At 36.8% G+C, this 24,040-nt stretch overlaps 1 protein-coding gene across 2 annotated transcripts in view; it reads right to left on the reverse strand.

Annotated features, from left to right (window-relative positions):
• Positions 1 to 24,040, reverse strand: part of CFAP54 (cilia and flagella associated protein 54) — a 293,191-nt gene that overhangs the window by 251,272 nt on the left and 17,879 nt on the right. For both annotated transcript variants that reach the window (XM_057316516.1, XM_044384508.3), the window contains exons 5-12: positions 21,220 to 21,278; positions 15,410 to 15,553; positions 13,573 to 13,686; positions 13,349 to 13,450; positions 8,329 to 8,527; positions 2,517 to 2,698; positions 2,264 to 2,429; positions 1,242 to 1,324 (exon numbers count right to left, since the gene is read on the reverse strand). In XM_057316516.1, the coding sequence (XP_057172499.1) occupies positions 1,242 to 1,324; positions 2,264 to 2,429; positions 2,517 to 2,698; positions 8,329 to 8,527; positions 13,349 to 13,450; positions 13,573 to 13,686; positions 15,410 to 15,553; positions 21,220 to 21,278 (1,049 nt within the window). The remainder of the gene's footprint in view (positions 1 to 1,241; positions 1,325 to 2,263; positions 2,430 to 2,516; positions 2,699 to 8,328; positions 8,528 to 13,348; positions 13,451 to 13,572; positions 13,687 to 15,409; positions 15,554 to 21,219; positions 21,279 to 24,040) is intronic.

Here is a 24,040-nt window from a genome sequence, read left to right on the forward strand (position 1 = left end):
GAAGAGAGCCCAAATGTCCATCAACAGATGAATGGATAAAGATGTCGTATATATACACAATAGAATATTACTTAGCCACAAAAAAGAAGGAAATCTTGACATTTGCAATGACGTGGATGGAGTAGGGCATATTATGCTAAGTGAAATAAGTCAATCACAGAAAGACAAATACCATATGACTTCACTTATATATGGAATTTAAGAAACAAAACAGATGAACATAGGGGAAAGAACGAAAAAAAAGGCGAGAGGGAGACAAACCATAAGAGACTCTCGACTATGGAGAACAAACAGTTTGCTGGGGGTGGGGGTGGGGAATGGGCTAAATGGGTGATGGGTATTAAGGAAAGCACTTGTTGTGATGAACGCTGGGTGTTATCTGTAAGTGATGAATCACTCAATTTTAGTCCTGAAACCAATACTACACTATATGTTAACTAACCAGAATTTAAATAAAAACTTGAAACAAAAAAAAAAAAGAATTTCTTGGTTTAGCTCTCCTACTATAATCATTATATTTGCTATCAAATACCTTCCTTTCAAAAATTAAATACCTGTCACAAGTATTTAATAAACCCAGAAGAAATAAAAAACACTTTAACAGCGGAATTTCTCAAGTCCCTTACTGTGGTTTCACTTCCCCGATCAAAAGTTAATACAATGCTCTATCATTGTGGTTTTTAAACTTTTTTTAGAATAGTAAAGACAAATTTTCAAATGAAATTCTATCTCAACATTGTATATAAAACTAATAAATACAGGTTAGGGTGTTACTACCCGAAGCTGAGTTCCTGAGGGAACTTCGGCAAAGCCCTGGGCATCCATGGAACTCAGTTTTAACACCAGTGCTACTCTAGTTACTTAAACATTCATACCCACAAATCATCATCTCTACAGCCATTGTGTGCAAAGTGACTCCAAATAATTACCAAGCTCTGTATTCATGGACTAGAAAGCAGTATTTCCTTAAGAATGTTAACTCTAATTGAAACGACTGCCTCATTTCCTTCATTATTAGAAATATAGCTAGCCTAGGAATTTCCCAAACAGGAACAAAAGGAGTTATTATCAAAACAGACTTAAAATCCAAAGTTAGGTTATGACTCAACCTCTTATTTAATGATTAAACAATAAAGAATTTTGGCAAGGGGCAATTTCTGTGATATTTTAAATCTGGCTTTAAATTAGGTATAATAACCTCCTTCAACACTATTACAAAGTATTCAAAAAAGCAATTTCACCTGGGGAGAGGCACAGACAGAGTACAAGGTTGCTGCCAAATGGAAAATGTCTTCTGAATATCCATAAGTCTTCACACAAGAATCTAATTCATAAAGTAGAGAAAAATGAAACAAAAAATCAATTACAAAACTTCAACTAGAAAAGGCATAGAAACACAGAAACTCTCCAAAATGACATAAATGGTATCTGGGCAAATATCATGTCACTAAGATACTTCTATACGAAAACTAATCTAAGTGTGTTCTAAAGCAATTAAAAGACTATTATCATTAATCTGTAATCTGTATGCCAACTACACCCAAGATAGAATTGAAAAGGCTTATAATATTAAAACACATGTAAAATATGGCAGTTGAAATAAAAATAACAAAAATATCTATTCAGAAACCACTAGAAAAATATATATATCATTGCTTGGCACAAGTTATTTACTGAAATTGAATAGCCATGAAATGCCTTAAGAACATTATAAAACATTAAAAAAAAACATGGGATTAAGTCATTCTTGTCAGTCTAAAAATAGAGGTTGCAGATTTTCAGTTATATACACAATAACTTTTAAGACTTAAAATGTTGGAATAAAAAACTGTCCCTACTGAAAAAAGATGGGAGACCACCAAATCTTCCCTTGCCAAAGTGAACTGATGGCTTTTGATTTACTGTCTGCTGGTCTCTCACTTACCAATAAGGTAACAACTAAGTAGAGCCTATTCATCTCATCAAAATCATCACATAGAATGAAACCCAGCATCCTTACAAGGCTTAGGAGCCTGCAGGATCTGGCACCCAGCTATTTCTCTGCCCACAATTCCTACCACATTCTCAAATTCCACCAGCACCAAGTGCACTGCAGCCATATGTGCCTCCTTGCCATTCCTTCAACAACCAAGCACACTTTTGCCTCAGGGCCTTTGCACTTCCTGTTTCCTTAAACATTCTTTCTCACTTCACCTAGAGAGAGCATATTTCATCATATTTTATCAGATGGAATTTTAAGTTTTCAAAAAGGGCAAATACTCACCATGAAAAGCAATTTTCTTAACATAAATTTGAGCTGATTGTCCTTCTTTGTAGTTTTCCATGGGAAAGACCAAACCTTTGTTTCTCTTTACATTGATTAAAGGTTCTATTGCAACAAGAAGAGTTAAATCCTTTTCTGCTTTCTTTGACTCTGGATCATCCTGCCTCTAAGAGAAGTATATCCCACAAGTTAATTAATAATTCAAAGTCATCTTAACAAAATAAAAATAAATTATTGGCTTTGTATATGTTACCTGGAGAAAATCAATAAGCTGCCCAGCTAAAGATTCAAATAAACTCCATTCCTCATAAGTAAAAGCTAATTTTACAAACTTCACAGCAGCATCTATAGAAATAACATTTTTTCCTTTTACAGTAAGTTGCAAAAGAGATATTTGTGGAAAATCAAGCATTCCATCTGCACCAGTATTTGACACTAGAAAAGGAAAGAGAGAGGTTTGAATGTCAGACATGCAAAGAAATATTTATCAAATATTAACTAAATATTTACTAATATTAACTAAATATTAACTAACAGATATTGCTAGGCACTAGGGAAACAATGGAAAAGAAGCAACTACAATCCCTATCTTCACAGAGCTTATACTCTAATGGGGAAACAAAAAATCTTAGCAGGGAAATACAGGGTGCTGTGGGGACAAATAAGAAGGGCATCAAACATGGGTTTGAGGTAGGAGACTGGTCAAGGATGTCCAGCCAGAGGAAGGAACATGGAATCTCAAACAAAGAGAATTAGCAAGAGTTAACTAGTCAAATAGGCAGCTAGATATTACAAATTGAAAGCTCAGGAAACAGATCTATAATAGGGATACAGCTTTAGAGTCATCATTATATATCCCTAGTAAACAACAGAAGCAGCCATGGGCAATGGACAGCTGCTAGGACAGGAGAATTAGGACCCCCAACATGTAAGAGAAGGGTAGAGGGAGAAAAGCCTGCAAAGAAGAGTGTTTAGAAAGGAGTATTCAAAAGTAACAAATACTAGAGTGTAAAGGAAGAAAAGCATTGAGAAGGACCCTTGGATTGAACAAAAAGGAAGTTGTCCATGACATTCTCAGTAGACGGCTGAGGACAGAGGGCTGAAGATTGTATAAGTAAGAAGCAAAGAATTTAGAACAGTGGAAATGGAAAATTCCTGATTATAACAAGAGAAAGAAATACAAGGAAGAAGCTGAAAGAGGACATGGGATAAAATGACAGTTTGGAAATATTAGGCTAAAAGACTTCAAAAGGAAGAGAAGAAACACCCCTTCTATTTTAATGAGAGACAGTAGAAAGGAGGGGTACAGGTGAAAGTAAATTTTCAAGTGTGGGTGAAGGAAATCTCATCTGAGATCATTTTCTTTTCTTCATGGAGAAGAAATGAACCCAAACTGTGCAGAGAAACTCCCTGCCCGCAGATGGGCATGCACATGTGTGTGCACGCGTGCACACACACACACACACACACACCCTAAACTCACTTGAAAGTACACAAGCTAAGGTCTAGGCTTTCAACTCTCCTTCCAGGTAGATATTGTGGACAAGTCAGCTAACTGCTCCAAAGCAACAGAAGGTAAGCTCATGAAAAATAAAAGTTAAAAACACAAACTCCTTGAAACAAAGACCACAAATGAAAACATCTTTTACCAGAGGAAGCAGAAAAATAGAAAACAGTAAATACTTAACCTCAATAAGTATTCTCTCAAGGAAATAAGAGAGGATTTTAGAAACATGAAGCAAGAATAAATTTCTGTGAAAAAGAATCAAATGGAGACTAGGTATAAATTATTTTATTGTTGAAACAAAGAATTCAATAGATGAACAGAATAGCAAGAACCAAAGAACAAATTAGTGACCTGGAAAGTTGGATTGAGGAACCTTCCCAGAAGGCCACAGAAAGGAATAAAGAGACTAAAATAATAAAATAAGAGAGGAGGAGGAATGGGCAGAGGGAGAGAATCTTCAAGACTCCCTGCTGAGTGCAGAGCCAGACATGGGGCTCAGTCTCACGACCCATGAGATCATGACCTGAGCCAAAACCAAGAGTTGGATGCCTAAGTGACTGAGCCACCTAGATGCCCCGAGAATTTTTAAAAAGTAATCATAAGGGGAAGGAACAAAGAAGTAACATAAAAAATGAAAGAAGGATGTAAGACCTCAAAGTACCTCCTGTATTACCAAACCTACCCCTAAACCCAGTATAACGAAATGTAAGAACATCAGAGGACACTGTGAAAGCTAAATCTGTAAAACAAAAAGGTTTAAACTATTGAGAGACTTCTAAACACATATACAAGACTACAGAGAAATGTCTTTGAAATTCTAAAAGAAACCAACTTCTAAGCAAAATATTATATCTAGCTAAACTATTTCAAAGTTTTTAAGTTTGTATTTGAGCAAAAAGAAGTGAATTTAGAAAGAAGTCGTGAAAAATGGGAAAGATGAAGGAAAAGGCTTAATAGTGTATTCACTGTCTTAAAAAGCAATGACCAGGACTAGTATCTAGAATATACAAAGAACTCTCAAAATTCAATAGAAACAATAAGCAATCCAATTAGAAAATGGGCAAAAGACACTAAAGAGAACGAGAATATGAAGGTGGCAAATAAATACATGAAAAGATGTTCAGCGTCATTACGCATCAGGAAAAGCCACGATGAAATATCGCTATACACCTCTCAGAATGGCCAAAAGAAATGGTGATAACACCAAATACTGTTGAGGATATTATAAAACTGGATCATCCATACATTGTGAGTGGGAATGTAAAATGGTACAGTCAACCTGAAAAACAGTATGGCAATTTTCCACAAAACAACATACACACTTACCCAGCAATTATACTCTTGAACGTTTATCCCAGAGAAATGAAAATGCATGTGCACACAAAGAACTGTACTCAAATGTTCATAACAGCTGTAACCTAAGAGCCAAAAACTGGGAAGAACGTAAATGTCCTTCAACAGGTAAATGGTCAAACAAACTGTGATACACCCATACCATGGACTACTACTCAGTAATTCTAAGAAGTGAACTATTAATGCACACAGCAACTTGGATACATCTCAAAGTTATTGTACTGAGTGGAAAAACACATGTATAGTCACCTCGCTTATGGCAAAAGGGTACTATAGTCAATGGGGAAAAGAAGGTTTCTTCAATAAATGATGCTGTGTCAACTAGATGGTATATGGAAATAAATAAATCTTCATCTCTACCTCATACCAACAAAAACAAAATTGAGACCTAATGTGAGAGGTAAAATAATAAAGCTTCTAGAAGAAAACATTGGAATATATCTTTGACATTACAGTACAGAGATTTCTTAACCATGACACAAAAATGGCTAACTATAAAGGCTATACTGATACACCGGACTACATTAAAATTAATAATTTCTGTTCCTTAACAGCTATAATTAAGAGAATGAAAAGGTGAGCCACCAAGGGAAAAGATATTTGCAATATGTGTATTCAACAAAGAACTTATATCCAGAATCTATAAAGAATTCTGACAAACCAATAAAGAAAAGGAAATAGCCCAATAGAAAAATGGGCAAAAGATGGTTCACAAACTGGCCCCCACCCACAAAGGGCAAGGAGAGACTGAAAAAGAGGCAGACCACTCCAGATTAGTAAGCGGTAGTTTTAATAAAGCAAAGGAACTTACATACAAGGCTTATCTATAGTTTCTACAGAGTTTCTACATAAGATTTAACTGGGTTCAGTCACGTATACCATCCACATGGTCTCAACAACACCTTACTCTCACAAGGCTACATCCTTGAAACCACTGCTAATACGAGAATAGTAGGTAGGACATACATACCAAGGACAGGGTGGGGTGTGAGATGGGGAGTATAAGGAGGCTCAACATGCCTGAGTCCAGCTCAAGAATTAACTGGTGGTCATATCCTCTTGATGACCTCCTCCAACAAATCTAACAGGCACTTTGCAAAATAGGATATCCAAATGGTGAAGAAATGTATGAAAAAGCGCCCAACTTCATTAGTCATCAGACAAATGCACATTAAATCCGTAATACTACTGAATTTACTGAATTCACACCATAATGGACAAATGAAAAAGACAAATAAATCTAAGTGTCCAAATTTGGAGCAATTAGAACTCTCATAAAATGCTGCTGGTGGTATAAATTGGGAAAAAAAAATCATTTTGGAAAACAGTATCCGTTACAGCAAAACACACACATACCTTATGCTGTATCAATTCCACACCAACAGAAATGCATAGCAGATGATGTTTACCACTTCTCTTTCAGCAATTTACAAAACAAGCAGACCAAGTAGGAATAGGGAAGATTTAACTACATGATTTACAAACTTCACCTAATCAACATATGCATAAAGCAATGTACCCAACAATGAAAGAATATATAGTCTTTTCAAGAATATACAGACTATTTACCAAAATTGACAAGTTAGGCCATAAACCACATCTCAACAATTTCAACAGTTTCAAAAAATATCAAATAGAATATGCTTTCTGACCTCAATATAAGTAAGCTGGAGATTAATACAAAAAATAATTAGCATATCTCCATGGTTTTTGACTCGTGATGCAGGTATCAAAGAAAAAAGCACAATGGGAATTTGCAAATATTCTTAACTAAATGATAATGAACGTATGATAAATCAAAACTTCAGGTACATAGCTACAGTTGCATTTATAGAGAAATGTCTTAATATGCATATGTTAAATAAGGATAAATCCTGAAAAATCAATGATTTAAGCTTCAAGTCAATAAATTTTTAAAAATCAGCAAAGTAAACCCAAGAGAATAGAATAAGAGAAATGATAAAGAACAGAAATTAATAATATGGAAAACAAATATACAATAGAGAGGATAAACACAAATATTGCTCATGGAAAAAGACTAATGAAATTGATAGACTCCTGATGAAATTGATGAGATGAGAGAAAAAGGCAAGCTGATCACTATCAAGAATGAAAAAGAGGAGCCCAGACACCTACAGATCTTATAAACATTAAGAAGATCATAATGAGATATTATAAACAATTTTATGAAAATTTGAAAATAGTGGATCAAAAATTGATTTTTTTCAAGGGAAGTCCTATTTACCAAACCGATAAAAGATTTTTTTAATGAAAAGAAAGCCTAAGTCATTTTATATCTGTGAGAAATTTTTAATCCATAGTTAAAAACCTTTCCGCAAAGAAAATTACAGGTTCAAATGCCTTCACCAGTAAATTCAATCAAACATGTAGGAAGAAATAACATTAATCTGATACAAAATCTTTCAGATAAGAGAGAAAGAGAGTGTACTTCTCAACGCTTTATATGAGGTCAATATGACCTTGAAAGCAAAACCTAAAAAGGACATTACAAAAAAGGAAAATCTGTCTCATGAACAGAGAAGCAAAATAATAAACATTAGCAAACAAAATCAAATAATATATCAAAAGGATAATCCTCACCTCCACATTAGACTTATTCCAAAAATATAGGGTGGTTAAAAATTAGATAAGCAATCAATGTAATTTACCAGATTAATAGAAATAAAACAGAAATCTATTCAATCAACTCAATAAATCCAGAAAAGGCTTTTGATGAAATTCAACAACTATTCACAATTAACAAACAAACAAAACTCAGCAAAACAAGAATAAAAGAAACTTCCTTAATCTGGAAAAACATCAAAATTAATGGTAAAATGTTGAAAGCTTTCCATTTGAGATCATAAATGAGACAAGGATATCTGCTATCACCACTTCCATTTCATGTTTTATTGGAGAACCTATCCAGTGCAATAAGCCAAGAAATGCAAGAAAGAAGAAAGTAAAAGATTTAGAATTGGAAAGAGAAATATAATAGTCATTATTCACAGGTAAGATGATGATATACCTAAGCAAATCCAAAAGAAAATCTCATAAATTATTTAAATTATCTGTTGAGTTTAACAAGATTTCTGAATTTAAGATCAATAAAAATTGGACATCAGTTTCTTACATGCGGAATACCATACTAAAATTTTTGTTTTTCATGTTCTACCATAATATATTATTTAAACAAATTATTTACTTATTAAAAGTTCTTTTCCTGCCATAAACAGTTCTGAGACAACATCACGAATTTCTACTTCATCTGTAACAATAGGTCCAGTTTGTAGGGTGCGCCTATTTGAATCAGAAAGAGCTTCTAAGACAGCCAGAAACCGCGATGCGGTGCTATCAAACATCTCATCCAACAGCCGCTCTGTGACGGTGCGTGGCCACGGCAACTGGAATTAAAAAAAACAAAACAGAACAGAACAAAACACAGTCCACTTCTTTAAAGTTCTACAATGTTTAATATTACAAGCAAAGACAAGGCATGCTTCATTAATGCTAAAAGAGAGAGTGGCTGGCCTATCAATGAGATGGCTGCTTTTATGGTGCTCATTTTGGAGGTGTTTCTCCAGACTCCATTAAAGTTTATGTCATGACACCATTACATCAAAGACTGCTATTTCTTTATGTTCGTGTTTCCAAGGCAGCATTAAAAGGCTGTTTATTACTGTCTTTTTATCAGGGCAACATCAATCTCCACATGCTTTGTGTTACCTTAATTACAGCCTTCAGGAACTGATTCTCAAACTTTGGTTGCCTAGGAATCTCTCAGGAGTGCTTTTTAGATTCACAGACCAAATCTTGAGATTCAGTGGGTCTAGGTGGGGCACTTTTCATAAGCACCACAGGAAATTCTAATGCAGAAGGTCCTAAACCCAAATTTGAAACAATATTTTACAGTATAAATAGCTGGTCTTGTGGTAGTTAATGAACGAAGAATTGACCAGCTGTATGCTAATATGCTGACGACTGTTAGAGCCCTGTATGAATTCCCAGCCACTCGGCTTTCTATCATCTCAGAATGACTTCACACCCCCCCCCCCCCACTGCCTGCGCGCCTATGACTTGCCTCTACACTATTTTTCTGACAACTGATCTGTTCTCTGTATTTAGATTACCAGTAAATAAGAGAAGTAGATCTGGTCAGCTTTTCTAGAATCCATGTTAGAAGATACCCATCATATTCCCCATGATTCCCCTGCTTCTCTCCTCTGCTCAGGGCAAAGTCAGAAAGACAGAAAAACATAAACAGGGTTAAAGCTGCTTTGGACTATTTTTCCCCAAATACCAACTTCTCTACTCATTAGCTTCTATGCCTTTTCCATCCATAGGTTAACTGATAGGGTTAAAAACCTCAATAAACTTGAACTTCATGCCCTAGCCTCTCTTTACAAACAGAGGTTAAGGGTTTCTTCCAGGATTTTTACTGTAGGTTAAAACAGAGCTTTTAAAAATTATACTTAAAAGCATAATAAACTTTCTAATAATTAGAAGTATTCAAAATGAAATTATAAAAACCAAAGATTATACATTATTTTTAGAAATACCGTAGAAAAACTAGCAAAGAGTGAAATAGAATATTTATGAGAGCTGTAGATGAATACCAAGTAAAAGATTTTAAAATATAAATATTTAAAAGATCTATAAAAAATATTAAAGGCAATAAAAAACAATGGGTTGCCAAGCATGACAAGCAAGATATTAATGTTTATAAAAATGATGAGCTCATTCAAATATATTTTATTATTTTTTTTATAAAGATTTTATTTATTCATTTGAGAGAGAGAGAGACAGCCAGCGAGAGAGGGAACACAAGCAGGGGGAGTGGGAGAGGAAGAAGCAGGCTCCCAGCAGAGGAGCCTGATGCAGGGCCCGATCCCATAACGCCGGGATCACGCCCTGAGATGAAGGCAAACGCTTAACGACTGAGCCACCCAGGCGCCCCTCAAATATATTTTAAAAATTAAAATCTCTAGGAGATAAATGGTCAAAAACTATGGAAGATAAAATTCACAGAAAAAGGAAATAAAAGAGTAAACAGAAATACAAGGGAAAGTTGGATCAAAGAAATAGCTAAAATGACAAGCCATTTTATAAAAACTGAATTATTAAAAAAAATAAAGAGGGATACCTGGGTGGCTCAGTCAGTTAAGCATCTGACTCTTGATTTAGGCTGACATCATGATCTTGGGGTCGTGGGACTGAGTCCCGAGTCAAGCTCTGTGCTCAGTGCAGTCTGCTCTAGATTCTCCCTCTCCCTCTGACCCTCCATCCACTTGCGCTCTCTCTATCTCTCTCTCAAATAAATAAATAAGGATCTTTTTTAAAAAAATAATAGCGAAATGATAACAACTTGTAGTGAAACTGGTACATGCAGGCTGTACCTTGCATAGCTATTTCAGAAATCAATTTGGGAATATATATCAAGAGAAATAAAAGTGCTTGTATCCTTTGATTCAAACACTACACCTTGAATTTTGTCCACAGGAAATTTTTAAAAAATAGTATATTGAAGCTGTTGATTACTTCAATATTTAGAATAATGAAGAACTGGAACCAACTAAAATTTTAAATAGTAATAAAAATATTTGACAAGTTATGGTACAAATACTGCACAGAGTATGTTAGACCATCTTTAAAAACATCAGGATGGATGAGAAGCTAAGTGACATGATCCAACTAGTCTGCTCCACTTCTAAATACTATGGTTTCTATGACATCTATTCCATGAGATGTATTATGTTAATTCTCCAACATAATATACCTAGCCCAGTCAAGCTTAATTTCTCACTGTCCCCCATAAACTGTTTGCTCCTGCTTCCAAGCTATGATCATGCTTTGGTCCTGTACTTAGAATGTTTTATCCCCTCTTCCCTATCCACTCAAATCCTGCTCTTTATTCCAAGGCCATTCAAAAAGACAGAACTGTGACTTTGCTTTTCTATATTCCACCATACTTGTAACCATAGCAGGCATTTGATACATCATGTTAAATGAATGAATGAAAATACATAATAGCAATAGCTAATATTCCTGAGAACCTACTACATGCCAGAAACATTCTAAGGGCTTTACACATAATTCATTTAATCTCTACCATTATTTCCTTCTTAATACTTACCACAAACTACAATTACTATACTTATTTATTATGTAATTTCTCCACTAGAAATGTAAATCCTATCTTGTTCATATAGCAGGTACTTTAAAAATATTTACTGAATGAATCACTAAACAATCATTAGGAGTATGGATTAGTAGTCCTTTAAAGGAATCCTTTGAAACTCAAAATGATTAACTGTGAGTTCACAATGGACTTACAAATTCAGAAATGTTCTATAAAATAGATTTAACGCATACTGAAATTACTTTCTTTTGCATACACATAATAAAATTATTTCATACATATAAAGCAGAACATTCTGCAAAGTATGTCAAGGTAATATACTATGACTTTATAAAAAGTGTATGTTGACTATTCCCTATAGACACTACCAACTAAACAATTACAACTTTTTCTAAAAAGATATACCACCAGACCTTTCCATAAAATGATTGTCTTAAAGGAAACCAGAAATAAATGTGTTTTTAATGTCATGCTATCTGGAATTTAAAATGTTTTTCTTTGAGTATATATTTAATTTTTATAGAAGGATGATTAGAAATCATAATAATATGCTATTAATGACAGTCTTGCAGCTTTGGATACTTAAATTTGGTTTGCTCAGAGGAAAAAAAAAATGCTAGTCAGAAAAAAACCTACCCCTTGCTCTCTTATAAATGCTATAGAGCGTTACTACTCAATACCAGATGCAGGCAGTTCCACAGCTCATCCAAGGAATTATCTATGATTGGGCAAGTCACCACCCCGACTGATTATCCACCACTGGTCGGTAAGGTATGATTTTAAAAGGATGTATGAAATGTACCTCTGGGCTCAGTAGTCAACATACCATAGTCACATTAAGTAGCAATAGAAAGCTACCATGCCCAAATTTTTGTGTTTAGATATTATGATTTATTTCAGAGAAAAGAAAAATAATTTCTCCTAAATGTTATAAGAAGAAATGAGTGAAGAGAGCAGCAGTGATTGGAGTAATGAGAAAGCACTGGACCAGAGTCCTAGGGTCTAGTTGCAACACTGCCAGCAGCTGCCTTTGTGACCTTGAGGCCATAATTTAAATACTCTGGGCTTTATTTTCCCATATGTAATAGGACAGGACTGAACCAGATAATTTCTTAAATTTCTTCCAGGTTCTGAAATTCTACTACTCTCCTGTCCAAAACTGCTCATCTTCCCCCTTACTTTCATTTTCGGTCCCTACAAAGAAATTCATAGAAGAATTTAAAGCCATCTAAAATAGTCAGCTTCAAAGAAAAAACAGAACTGGGTCTTAAGGGACACTGAGATTCAGAAAGGCAAGGGCAAGAGGACAAGACGGGGGAAGAAAGGGACAAGACGGGGGGAGAAAGGGCAGGGGATCCCAGAAGGTATAACTATGTCCCAGTCTTCCTCCCTGACAGCCCTTAGTGCTGCTGGCCAAACACACCTGTGGCCAGGAGAGCTGTATGACGAGTTTTGACATGTGAGAAAAGACTGCTGTCCCTTCCATGCTGGGCGTTACTGCCTACACAAGATTATCCAGAGCTTTCTCAAATCCCCTATGGCAGAACTACCAGCAATTTTCGAAATGAGGGCTTCTCTTCCATCTGGCCCTGAGCATCGGTCATGAGCAGAGCCCCCTGTGAACTATCAGGACTATGATGCCAGTGGGAAATAAAGGTCGTTTTAAGCCAGTGAGATATGGGGGTTGTTTTTGCTACAGTGTAGCCTAGTTCCTAAACATTCCCAAGGGTGAAGTCTGAAGCTGAGGAGAGAAAGCGCCTCCACCTTCTCTCCAATCTCAAAGCCCACTAAGCTAACGCCAAAGGCCTTGTGGCACCACTCAAAGTCCACATGTGAACCGTTCCCAGGCTCTTCTTCTGCATCTTGCCCTTTAAATTTACAAAAGTGGGATGTGGGACAGTATAAAAGCTTTAAGAAAGGGATGGAGTGAGGCTGGGTTCAAAGTGGGAAGGCATTCCTCTATTTTGCCATTGGTGCAGAGAACAGGGGACAGGATTTAATACTGAGTGACCAGGCTTCAAAGACGGAGATATAACACAAATATTCCGCCAAAAGAATCTGAACAAGAGGACATTCTCAGACTTACAGTTTGAGCTTCCCTCAGGTTAACTCTTATCTTTGGCCTAAAGAAGCTTTTGTTTTTTCTTCTAGATTCAAACACTCCTCTTTTGAAGATCATCACTGCCATCTGTCTCAAAAAAAGAATTATATATGAGGTAACAATGGGATGCACTTCTCAACCACTAATATTAAGTATTTAATCAACTTTATAGTGCAGTAAATTTGTTTTATTTCATGAAATTTTTATACCTTTATTGTGGCCTCTCTATAATGTCTTCTGGATTCTTCCTGTGATTGTGAGGAACTCATTAATTCCAGTTGCCTTAACTCATCAATTTTAGCTAAAGCACGCCGAGCAAATGCCTGTATGCGATTAAAATAAATTTAATTCATAATAAGTGAGAGTATAGTGATTAAAAATGTATCAAGACAGCATGTTTTATTCTCCCAGATATTTGATTTAATTGGTGAATTAAACTCTAGGTTGATGCTAACTCCTTATAACACTGTAACTATCCCATCGATCATTTCCTACAAGCATCCCAAAATTCTGCAGGTCTAAAGTTAATAAGCTGTCAGATACGCTAACTTTATGAATCAAGAAAATCAAAAGAGTAAGAAAAGCCAAATTCTGCAGCTTCATACAGATGATCACTTATCTGGCATTGCACACACGTGTGCATGCACGCACGCATGCACACACACACACCCCTCCACGAACTGACCTTCTTACCAAAGCATCCTGTACTATCTAGTCAACTGTTCACTTTGCCCACTAAATTGTGAGGTCCTCATAGGGTCTTACATATTTTTGTATCTCTAATACCCAGCATATAGGAAGTATTTACTAATATCTGAGGACAAAAAGGATGGATGGATGGATGGATGGATGGATGGATGGATGGAAGGAAGGAAGGAGACCTGCTTACTTAATCAGATCACCATGATTATGATTCTCTATAGATCAATTTACATCATTTATTTTACCATTTCTTTGAATGGTAATTTATAATTTATAATTTTTCATGAAGATGCTTCTAGACATAATAAATACATGAAGGGTTAAATTTTCCAATAAGGAAGAATTCCAGTAGGAATCAACTAGGCCAAATTGTGTATATGTTCCATGCCCTGACAATTTTAATAGCGACAGAAACATGCCACCACTAGTACACTATAACTAACTGTACATGCATGGTGAGTAGTCTCTAGAATGTACCCTGGGCTAGAAAATGTACCCCCCAAGGGTCGTATTATGCTATTCAAGATGAGCCACTACCATCCAACCCTTCAGAAGTAGTTGAGTGGGAACATTAAATGTAAAGAAGCCGCTAACCGGCCTGATGGTTGCGAACAGGATACGAAAAGATCTGTACAACTGTGAAGGCTCTGTCCTGCATAAGACTTCCAGCCAAAAGGTTGAGCAGCAGTGGCAATCCAGCCCCCACTGCACTCCCCAGACCATGCACTCTGGTGTGCAGGGATGTGCTGGCCTAACAGAAGGGGCACCTGCTTCTGATTCTCACCAAGCCCTCATCCACTGACAAGCCAGGTGCCACGTACTGTAGAGAGGGCGCCTTTTTTCACTGACACAGAGGAACCATATATGCTAATAGAAACCCCTAACAGTTAAGTTACATTTCAAGTATTCAGTCTAAGAGATACACAGGAAAAGAAGAAAAACAAGAAATAAAGTGTGTTAAACAAATGGCAGCAGGAAGCAGAGAAAAGCAAGACAAAGGGACTGCAGGGGGAATGGAATATAAAACTAAACAAGGAAGGAAAGTGACTTGTATCCAAGCATCCAATGAGGAGGTCAGATATCCGAAATCTTGTTCAGAAAAGGGGCAGGGAGGTGGAAGTGAACGGAGAAGAAAGGAGAGAGCAGAATGTAGAACAAGAGATCAACAGAATGGAGAAGCCAAGCACATTTCTGCAAATAAACCCTGGGACTTGTATCTTTGCGCCAGTGCAATTCTTTGGGTTTCGTTTGTCATTTTTGTTTGTGTTGCTGGGCATCTGAAGAAGAAAATGCGAATAACTTGTATTTTTAATACTGGAATCCTAAGAATGAAAAGCGGCCCACCTCTCCATGAATGCCAGCTTGGCAGTCATAGTAGCACTGGCAGACGGCAGTGTAAAGAGTAGCTCTCCATGTCAAGTACCTGACAGACAGGAGCGGCACGGAGAGCTCCATGCACGTGCTGGCCCACAGGAGGTACTCTAAGGCCTGAGGGAGAAAGAGCACACTTGAATGTATTTTCATTTTAAGCTAACAGGATGATTTCTATCTAATATAACCAAATTATAAGTTGTGAGCACAAGTTGCTGACTGCTTAAACCAAAAATACCATAAATAGTGAGTCAAGAGAAAACAAGCATTTAAAAAGTAAAGGAATAATTTCAAGAACTCAAAATCTCAAGTTAGTTATTTTATTTTATTTTATTTTGTTAAAGATTTTATTGATTTATTTGACAGAGATAGAGACAGCCAGCGAGAGAGGGAACACAAGCAGGGGGAGTGGGAGAGGAAGAAGCAGGCTCATAGCGGAGGAGCCTGATGTGGGGCCCGATCCCATAACGCCGGGATCACGCCCTGAGCCGAAGGCAGATGCTTAACTGCTGTGCCACCCAGGCGCCCCTCAAGTTAGTTATTTTAGAATGTCTTCCTTCTTAGCTCCTAAAGTGCTCTGAACTCAGATGGTTTTTATTAATATCTTTCAAGTCTCCACAGCAATGTAGCAGGTAATTTACATATATGTTTCTATACCATCATATCTACGTTACATCCAATTCCATTAATATGCTCACATGGGTGTGATTCCAAAGCTAGACTCTAATCTCTTTGAAAACAAGAATGGTGCTTTGTTATTATGTCACCAGCACCTGAAAGGGTCCCAGGTACATAGCAGATATCCCCAAGTGCTATTAAATTAATTCAGTGGACAACTTAAAGTCAGCAGAACCAACACAGGAGAGCTAACAAGTCTTTGAGATTCTCAAGAAAATAATGATAATAAACTTGGACAACAGAATAAAGTCCTTCTTCCAATAACAAATTTGGCCTTCAATAATTGAGGAAGTAATTAAGGAAAAAATATGTCTGTAATAGTCAACTCTTGAAAAGGCAAATCATCAAAATGATCCAGGAGCTTCATATGCAGAAAGCAAACCCACCAGACAGACGTAGCATTAATAGTAAAGATAGATAAAACACTGATAACATTCAGACCCTATTACCATCTCTGGAGCCTTCAAAGACAGTACATACAACACATGTGCAAGCAGCTCAGCTTTCTCATCTAAGAGAAAGAAACCTGAAAGGCCAGAATTCTCCGCTGTCTAGTTAGTTTTGATTCTGGAGGAAAAGAGAGTGCTGGAAGTAAAGCAGAGTTTGACACAGAATTGTAATATTCTTTGCTAACAACTAAGCTCATCCCACCAGAACGTAAAGTCACTTAGGAAAGGGACTCTGTCTGTCCTGTGCACCACCATATCCCCATCTCCTCAAACTATCTGGCATCTCATGGTAAATATTACATAAATATGTGTTGACTGACTGACCTTCATTACAAAGCTCCAGTTAATGGTGCTAAATATGAAACCATGTCAAGTAATCATAGAATCCACGGGCTGAAAGTCAATCTCAGTTCATCCCCACCAGTATCACTGGCACCATCACCACAGATCCTATACTTTCCCTGTCCAAGAGTTCTCACCTCTAGTAACAAGGAACATGACACGTGGCATCAGGAGACAATTCTAAAACATGAAAAGTGCTTCCTTAATCTGAAATGAAATCCACCTTGATATACCTCCAGTGCATTGGTCCTAGTTATGCCTTCTGGAATAGCACAAAACCACCCCAAGCCCACTTCCAACATACAGCCTTCCACAAATCGTAAAACACCTATGCATCCTGTCTTCTCCCCCATCTCTCTCTCCAAGATAAACATCCCTAGGTGCTTTTACATCTCCCAGGACTGCACTTCCCTTCTCCATCATGGTTAGTCTCCTGCGGTTTTGCTCCAGGTTGCCAATGTCCTTTAGAATGCCTGACTTCTCCTCAGTAAAATGAAACTTTCAGTCCCTGGTTCTGGATACTACATCTTTACTAAGTGGGCCCAGGGCTACTTTATTGCTGCTGTTGTTGTTGTTGTTGTTGTTGTTGTTGTTTGCTAAACTTGCCGCACTGTGAACTGAGGTGGAATCAACAGTCATCCAAAAGAGTTTTCTCACCTTTGTCACACAAAAATCCTATCATAGATTTTTGTGGGGGTATAGGACCAAACTGTGTATAAATTTTCCCCCTTTAAATTCACATATCTTTTCAAAACCCCTTGGGATCCCTAATATTAGAAATTTCACATTTCAAAATAAAAACAGCTTTAGTCACCAATTGCTTGTATTATATTTAGGTTCATATTCAGACTTAGAATAAAAGACCCCAATCACATATTTTAGTGCCAGAAGGGACCTAAATGTAACCCAATCTAACTCCTAGAGGCTAAACTGCTTGTAAGCAACAGAGCAGGGGCTGGAATACTTTGGACTCCCAAGTACAGCAGCATTCTTTCCACTACATGAGGAAGCCTTGACAAAGGGGAGGGGGGGTCTGAAAACCCATCATTCCACTTAGGGATCTGAAAACCCATCAGGTTTAAAGATGAAAAAGCCATTTCTAAAACAACAACAACTTGGGGCGCCTGGGTGGCGCAGTCGTTAAAGCGTCTGCCTTTGACTCAGGGCGTGATCCTGGCGTTCCGGGATCGAGTCCCACATCGGGCTCCTCCGCTGGGAGCCTGCTTCTTCCTCTCCCACTCTCCCTGCTGTGTTCCCTCTCTCGCTGGCTGTCTCTGTCAAATAAATAAATAAATCTTTAAAAAAAATAAAAAAATAAAAAAAAAAATAAATAAAACAACAACAACAACACAACAAAACAAATCTTAATTTGTACCCTTTTTTCTTGCCCCTAAAAGCTTGGAAGAACAATTTCTATTAATTAAAAAAAAAAAAAAAAAAAGGTGATAGGATTTCAGTTAACTGTTGTCTTCATAGGGGAAAAAATTTTTGAAAAACCCAGTTGTAAGAGCCCAGCAAGAGCATGACTCAGGTGTTGAGTAGGGGACACACACACGGTTAGTCAGCTCGGCCACGGGATGGCACTGCAGCATCATTCATGTCAGCTCGTAGGCTGAAAACAACACTGAGAGGCATTTCCAAGTTTGGATTTGAAGTTTATGTAATGGTACATGGAATAATTTGACAATAATTGTTCAAGCCACAAAATTTTACTAAACTATTTCAGTGCTATAGTAAAATGAAACAGAAATCAACTTTTTTTTAAGAATGAATAGATTCTACCATATTTTCTAATGTTTGCTGAGTACCATACTAGTTTTAAATGCCTCAGAAGAAACTACAGATTAAACCATAAGTGAAAGACAAGTTGTCATATGTCTTTAGGAAAAGAGGCTTCAGAAATCTGGCCTCCCTCCACTCCCTAAGGTTATGCTGGTGACCTGTCTGAGCACGAAGGTAAGTGTTTCCATCTGGGGAAAAGTCCCTGGTCAGCCCTGATCTTCAAGACATCTTCAGAAATAGAGTCATGTCAAAAACTATTAACCTTCCTACATGGCTCCTCCATTTGAGTAGGTGAACCAAATAGGATGGGTCATGACAGGATTAAATTTAGTCAACAGGCATGCATTACTCTACTGGTGTTGAGAGGCAGTACAGTGTAGCATTGGCCTCAACCACACCTCTCTGTGAGACATTGAGCCTCAGCTTCCTCATCCTTAAGATGAAGGTAATAATAGCACCTTTCTCAAAGTGGTGGTATGAGGATTAATGAGATAATATGTGAAGAAAGTGCTTAGCAGCATACCTGATAATTGGTAGGCATTCTTTCAACAAATGATGATAATGATGTTAGTGCCCACCTCATAAGGCTATACTGAGCATTAGATATGCAAAGCCCTTCACACAATACCTAATATATAGTAGGGACTCAACAATAATAACAAATGGTAGCAATTATGTCTAGATCCTGTAGGAATACGAATTTAGATTGCTCTAGGATGACACCAGGAAATGCCCGAGGATCCTATGTCTGTTTCTCTTTCTATTGTATGCTACAACAGACTCAAATTCTAAAACTGCTACAGGATCGGGATCCCTCATACCCAGAAGTGCTCAGATGTGGCTGGACCTCCAAGGGCTTGTCCCCATTAAATGGACCCATCAAGTTCATTTATAGCCTCAGCTCAGGAATCAACTCACCAGCTGAGGGCTTGGGAATCCCTGGGTGAAAACTATTAATTTCCTTGAAATTTATTAGAGTAAACGAACTGAAAGAATCTCATTCCAATCTTCAAGTGCCAACTGTACAACCACCCACCACCCCAAAATTCTTGCATCACTCACTCCCCCCACTGCTATCCCACAGGACTGGGACCATAGAACTATCCTCCTTCAGCCCTTATTTTGTCAGACAAAAGCTCAAGTTCAATAAGGGAGAGAGGAGATGTCTTATGTAGGATCTAAATAAGAAGTTATTTTAACATGACTATCACATTAAACTAAAATTCTCTCAGCATTAATAAGCACAAACACTAACAGTTAAATTTTGGCACAGATATCTCTGCCCTTCAAGGCTTTGGCAGATAAATGCTGTAGCAGACCAAACTATGATGGCTCTGTGCAGCAGTAGTTGTTGGCTACAGCAAGTGCAACAGGAGTATGCAAATTCTCTTCAGGAAATCATCTGGAACTGAATGTAGAATTGTTGGAATAGTGTGTAGGCCACATTTACATTATTCATGAGACAATCTCCCCTCATTTTAATTTACATTCAAAACACTGGCACAGAGCTTGCTCAAGTCACGTCAGTAATAGAGCTTTTAAATGTGAGGAACAAAACAGAGAGAGAACACATAATTAATGTTATGCATCGAGCATGCAAGTATCTTTGCTTCCATTTTTATTTTTTAAGCATTGTCAAATGTTAAGATACTAGGCTATATTTTGAGGAAATAAGAAAAAAAAAGGATCTGCACTGAGTGTTAGAATATTCAGCATAAGGTTTTACATGCAGTAAAAAAATAAATAAATAAAGCAGTAATGTTTCAGATACCAGAAACAATTCAAGCATGCTCTCAACGGAAGTGTATTCTCCCTTCTTGACCTGTATGCCAATGACTGGACATTGACACACGGAATAAATAGGTCTCCTACAGACAAAACTGCTACCAACATTGAAGGGAAGTGTCAGCCACTTCCTCAAGCTAAAACTGAGCAGTAAGTACTAGTAAGTATGAATCTTCTTGTAAAATAAAGGCCCCTTGCCCTCGCTCATAACTGGGACAGCGTTTGGGTAGACATTCACCCAACTAGCATGTGGGCCATAAGTAAAGTCCAAGCTGTTGGAGGAGAGTGAAGTCCAAACTCCACAGCATACATAAATAGACTCACCAGTTTGTCATCCAAACCAGTTTTAAGGAGCGAAAAGGAGCACCATTAATAATTACTCTAGGACAACAGACATAAGCCAGGACTGTCCTAGCAAGCCACGATGGATGGTCACCCTACCTAAAGATATAGTTACCAGAGGGATGTTCAGTATCAAGTTGACAAGTCATGACTAATCTGAAAGACTGAGGGACACTGGAGATCACCTATTAATTTTAAGAATTCTTTTTTTAATTAATATTTTATTGTCTTCTTATTTTTAGAGATGATCATGTTAAAGTAAAAGAATAGTAAAACTATATAATATACATTTACTAACTTTGTTATATAATTCACTAATTTTCTTTGTTCAGCCCTCAATGCTAACTAAAGTCTTGAGAAAAACAGGAAATACAGGGCAAGATATTTTGTCAGTAAATTGCATACCTTGGAAGACTGACCTATGATCATCAGTTTTCTGCAAATGGTGTAAATGTAAATGGTACCTGGATGAAGAAAAAGACTGTTAACATGTTTTACAGCTAAATAATGGAAATTTTATATTCTAATTTCTGTAGTTTAAGTCTATAGTTCCTAAAACAAGTGATCTTATGAGAAAGTCTGATAATGGCTAAAGAGTTATAACCATTACAATTTTTTTGTAACTTGCAGCCAAGTCATTAAAAGAACTAATTTGACCATATTTTAAATAAGGTGACATAGGAATCTTTTATGTTCACTTGAAAGGCAGCATAAGTTTTAAAATATATTAAATAAAAGAATATTTAAGTAGCATGATTTATATACCCTGTGGTTTTATTAATTCATATAAAATGCTATTGGTGCCCATGGTTTCTTTATGATTGAAAACTGAAGATTTATCCCCAAATAAGATTAGAATACATATTTAGTCAAAATGGCATAATACTAAACAAGGAAACTCATCATAATTTAAAAATCAAAACACATAATAGGTTGCATTTTATTTATTTGCAGTCTCATAAAATTTACCCCTTTATTAAGGTATGTCCTATAAGCACTCAACGAAAAACAGCATTTCCAACTCCTATTTAAGACCACTCAAGTATGATTTTTTTTTGTCAGGCCATTAATTAAATGAAAACAGAAGGCTAGAAAACTGGCAGAGCTGGGGCAGGGGTGGGGAACAACATCACCAGACATCTCTCTATACACAAAGGACGTTATCGTGCTATAAACATACCCCAAAGATGGTAACGTGCCTTAAAAAGCAAGTAATTATAATGACAAGTAGTCTAAATATTTTCTATAAAATATCTGATCTAAAATTCATAACCATCCAAATTCAACAATTACGAATCCATGTTCACACTTAAATTTTAAAACCTTCTGAGAAAACAGCATCTGCTCCAAAACACACATCACATGATGAAAATATACTTGTAAGCATAGCATAATAAACATAAATTACATAAGTCAGTGACAAAAAATATTGAATAAACTTTTAAACACTTGCAACACCATAAACTTTATAGAGAATGCAATAGGTCCTTAATATTCAAGGACTCAGCTTCTTAGTGTGACTGCTCCTGGGACATGGCATTAGTTATTTCACGTAAGATTCACTGGGGAAGAAACCACTTGGCTAGTAACAGCTCAAGCCCAGCATTCTTATCTCAAATTAGCTTTGTTGACCTCTGCTCTTAATCTTTAAAGATGAAACTGTCTGACTGTGTTTCTTTATTTTAAGTCACCAAGTAAGGATACCCACAGCAAACTCATGCCTCCCCGCAAAACATGTGATTCAGGTGTAAGCCAGGAGCCTGTATAAACATGTCAGTAACGGGAACTGGGGAATTTCAGAAGACCTCAGGAGACCGCCCTCAAGAATGACAAGGCCCCTCTGTATTTTTAAAATGAGATTTTAACCTTTCCAGATCTAATATGCCCTGACTACAGCCAAATCCTTCTTTGATGATTCAGGATCTTGGAATGGCCCACAAATTCCTATTGCAGAAGCCTGGCAGACAGAATAAATGACATAAAATGGAACACAGGTTGAATCTTTACAATCTTGGGATATCTCTGGAAGTTTGTTTTGTTTTATTTTTAACCAAATCCCTAATATGAGTTTACTGCCTTGTCATGTGACTCCTTTTCATCAAAGATGGCCACCACCAAAATAACCTGGCTATGTGAGGGTTGAATGAGTTGGGTTCAGGTTGGTTGTAAAGTAAGGTATGATGCAACAGTCATACGCCCAGTTACGAGTCTGTGAAAGAACCAAAATTGGTTAAGTATCTTAAGAAACCAAGAGTGTGATGTGTAATAGTCAATTAAAAGTAAAGAGAATCAGTATTAATGTCTAACAGAAAAGGTGAAATGCATTTTGATAAATTGACTCTAGGTCAATTTATTTTTCACTACTCAAACTCCAAATTTCAAAAAGTACAAGATCTTTGCACTTGTCAATCCCCCAGTCAGAATGCCCTTCCCCCAAATATCCAGATGTCTCAGTCAGGTGGTTACTCATGTGTCATCTCAGTGAGGCCTTCCCTGACCATTCTGTTTAAAATAGCAGCTCAGCCCCAGCCCAACCTCTGCTCTCCCTACCCCCTTCTTAGCTTTATTTTTCTCCTTAGTACTCATCACTATCTGACACACCATTTAATTTTGATTTGTTTATCATATCCCTGAAGCATTATGTAAGCATGAGAACAGAGTTTTTGTCTATTGTCCTCTCCTGTGTCCCTAGCACTTAAAACAATGTCTGGCACTTAATAACTTGGAGATGAGTTCATTAAAACAGGGACAATAATTAGCAAAACTAAGTATATGTGTCTTCCACAACCCAGCAATCCTATTCCTGGACGTAAATCCCAGAAAACTCTAATACAGGATTATAAAAGGACACAAGTAAGAATATTCATCGCAGAATCATTTGTGCAATTATAGAGGTAGGGCAAACCAGGTGCCCATCTCGAGGGGTGTATGGATATCTGGAATACAATTCAACAGGCAGAATTAACGAACTAGATTTACATATAGGAACCTGGTTCTGTTCTAAAACCATGGTATTGAGTAAAAAAATATTTAGGAAACAGAATAAAATCCAGAGCGTGATACCATATGTATAAAAAAGCACACACCAAATAAAGGTATGCAGAAATTGTTTTGTTTTGTTTTGTTTTTAGAATATTAGGATTTTTAGAATATTAGGATTGTTTGCACGTGATCTTAAAAAGACTGCAGACGGAGAATTATTCCACCTCTCAAGCAAGACCCAACT

This window comes from Ursus arctos, unplaced genomic scaffold, assembly GCF_023065955.2.
Source record: "Ursus arctos isolate Adak ecotype North America unplaced genomic scaffold, UrsArc2.0 scaffold_21, whole genome shotgun sequence".
NCBI classification, from domain to species: Eukaryota; Metazoa; Chordata; class Mammalia; order Carnivora; family Ursidae; genus Ursus; species Ursus arctos.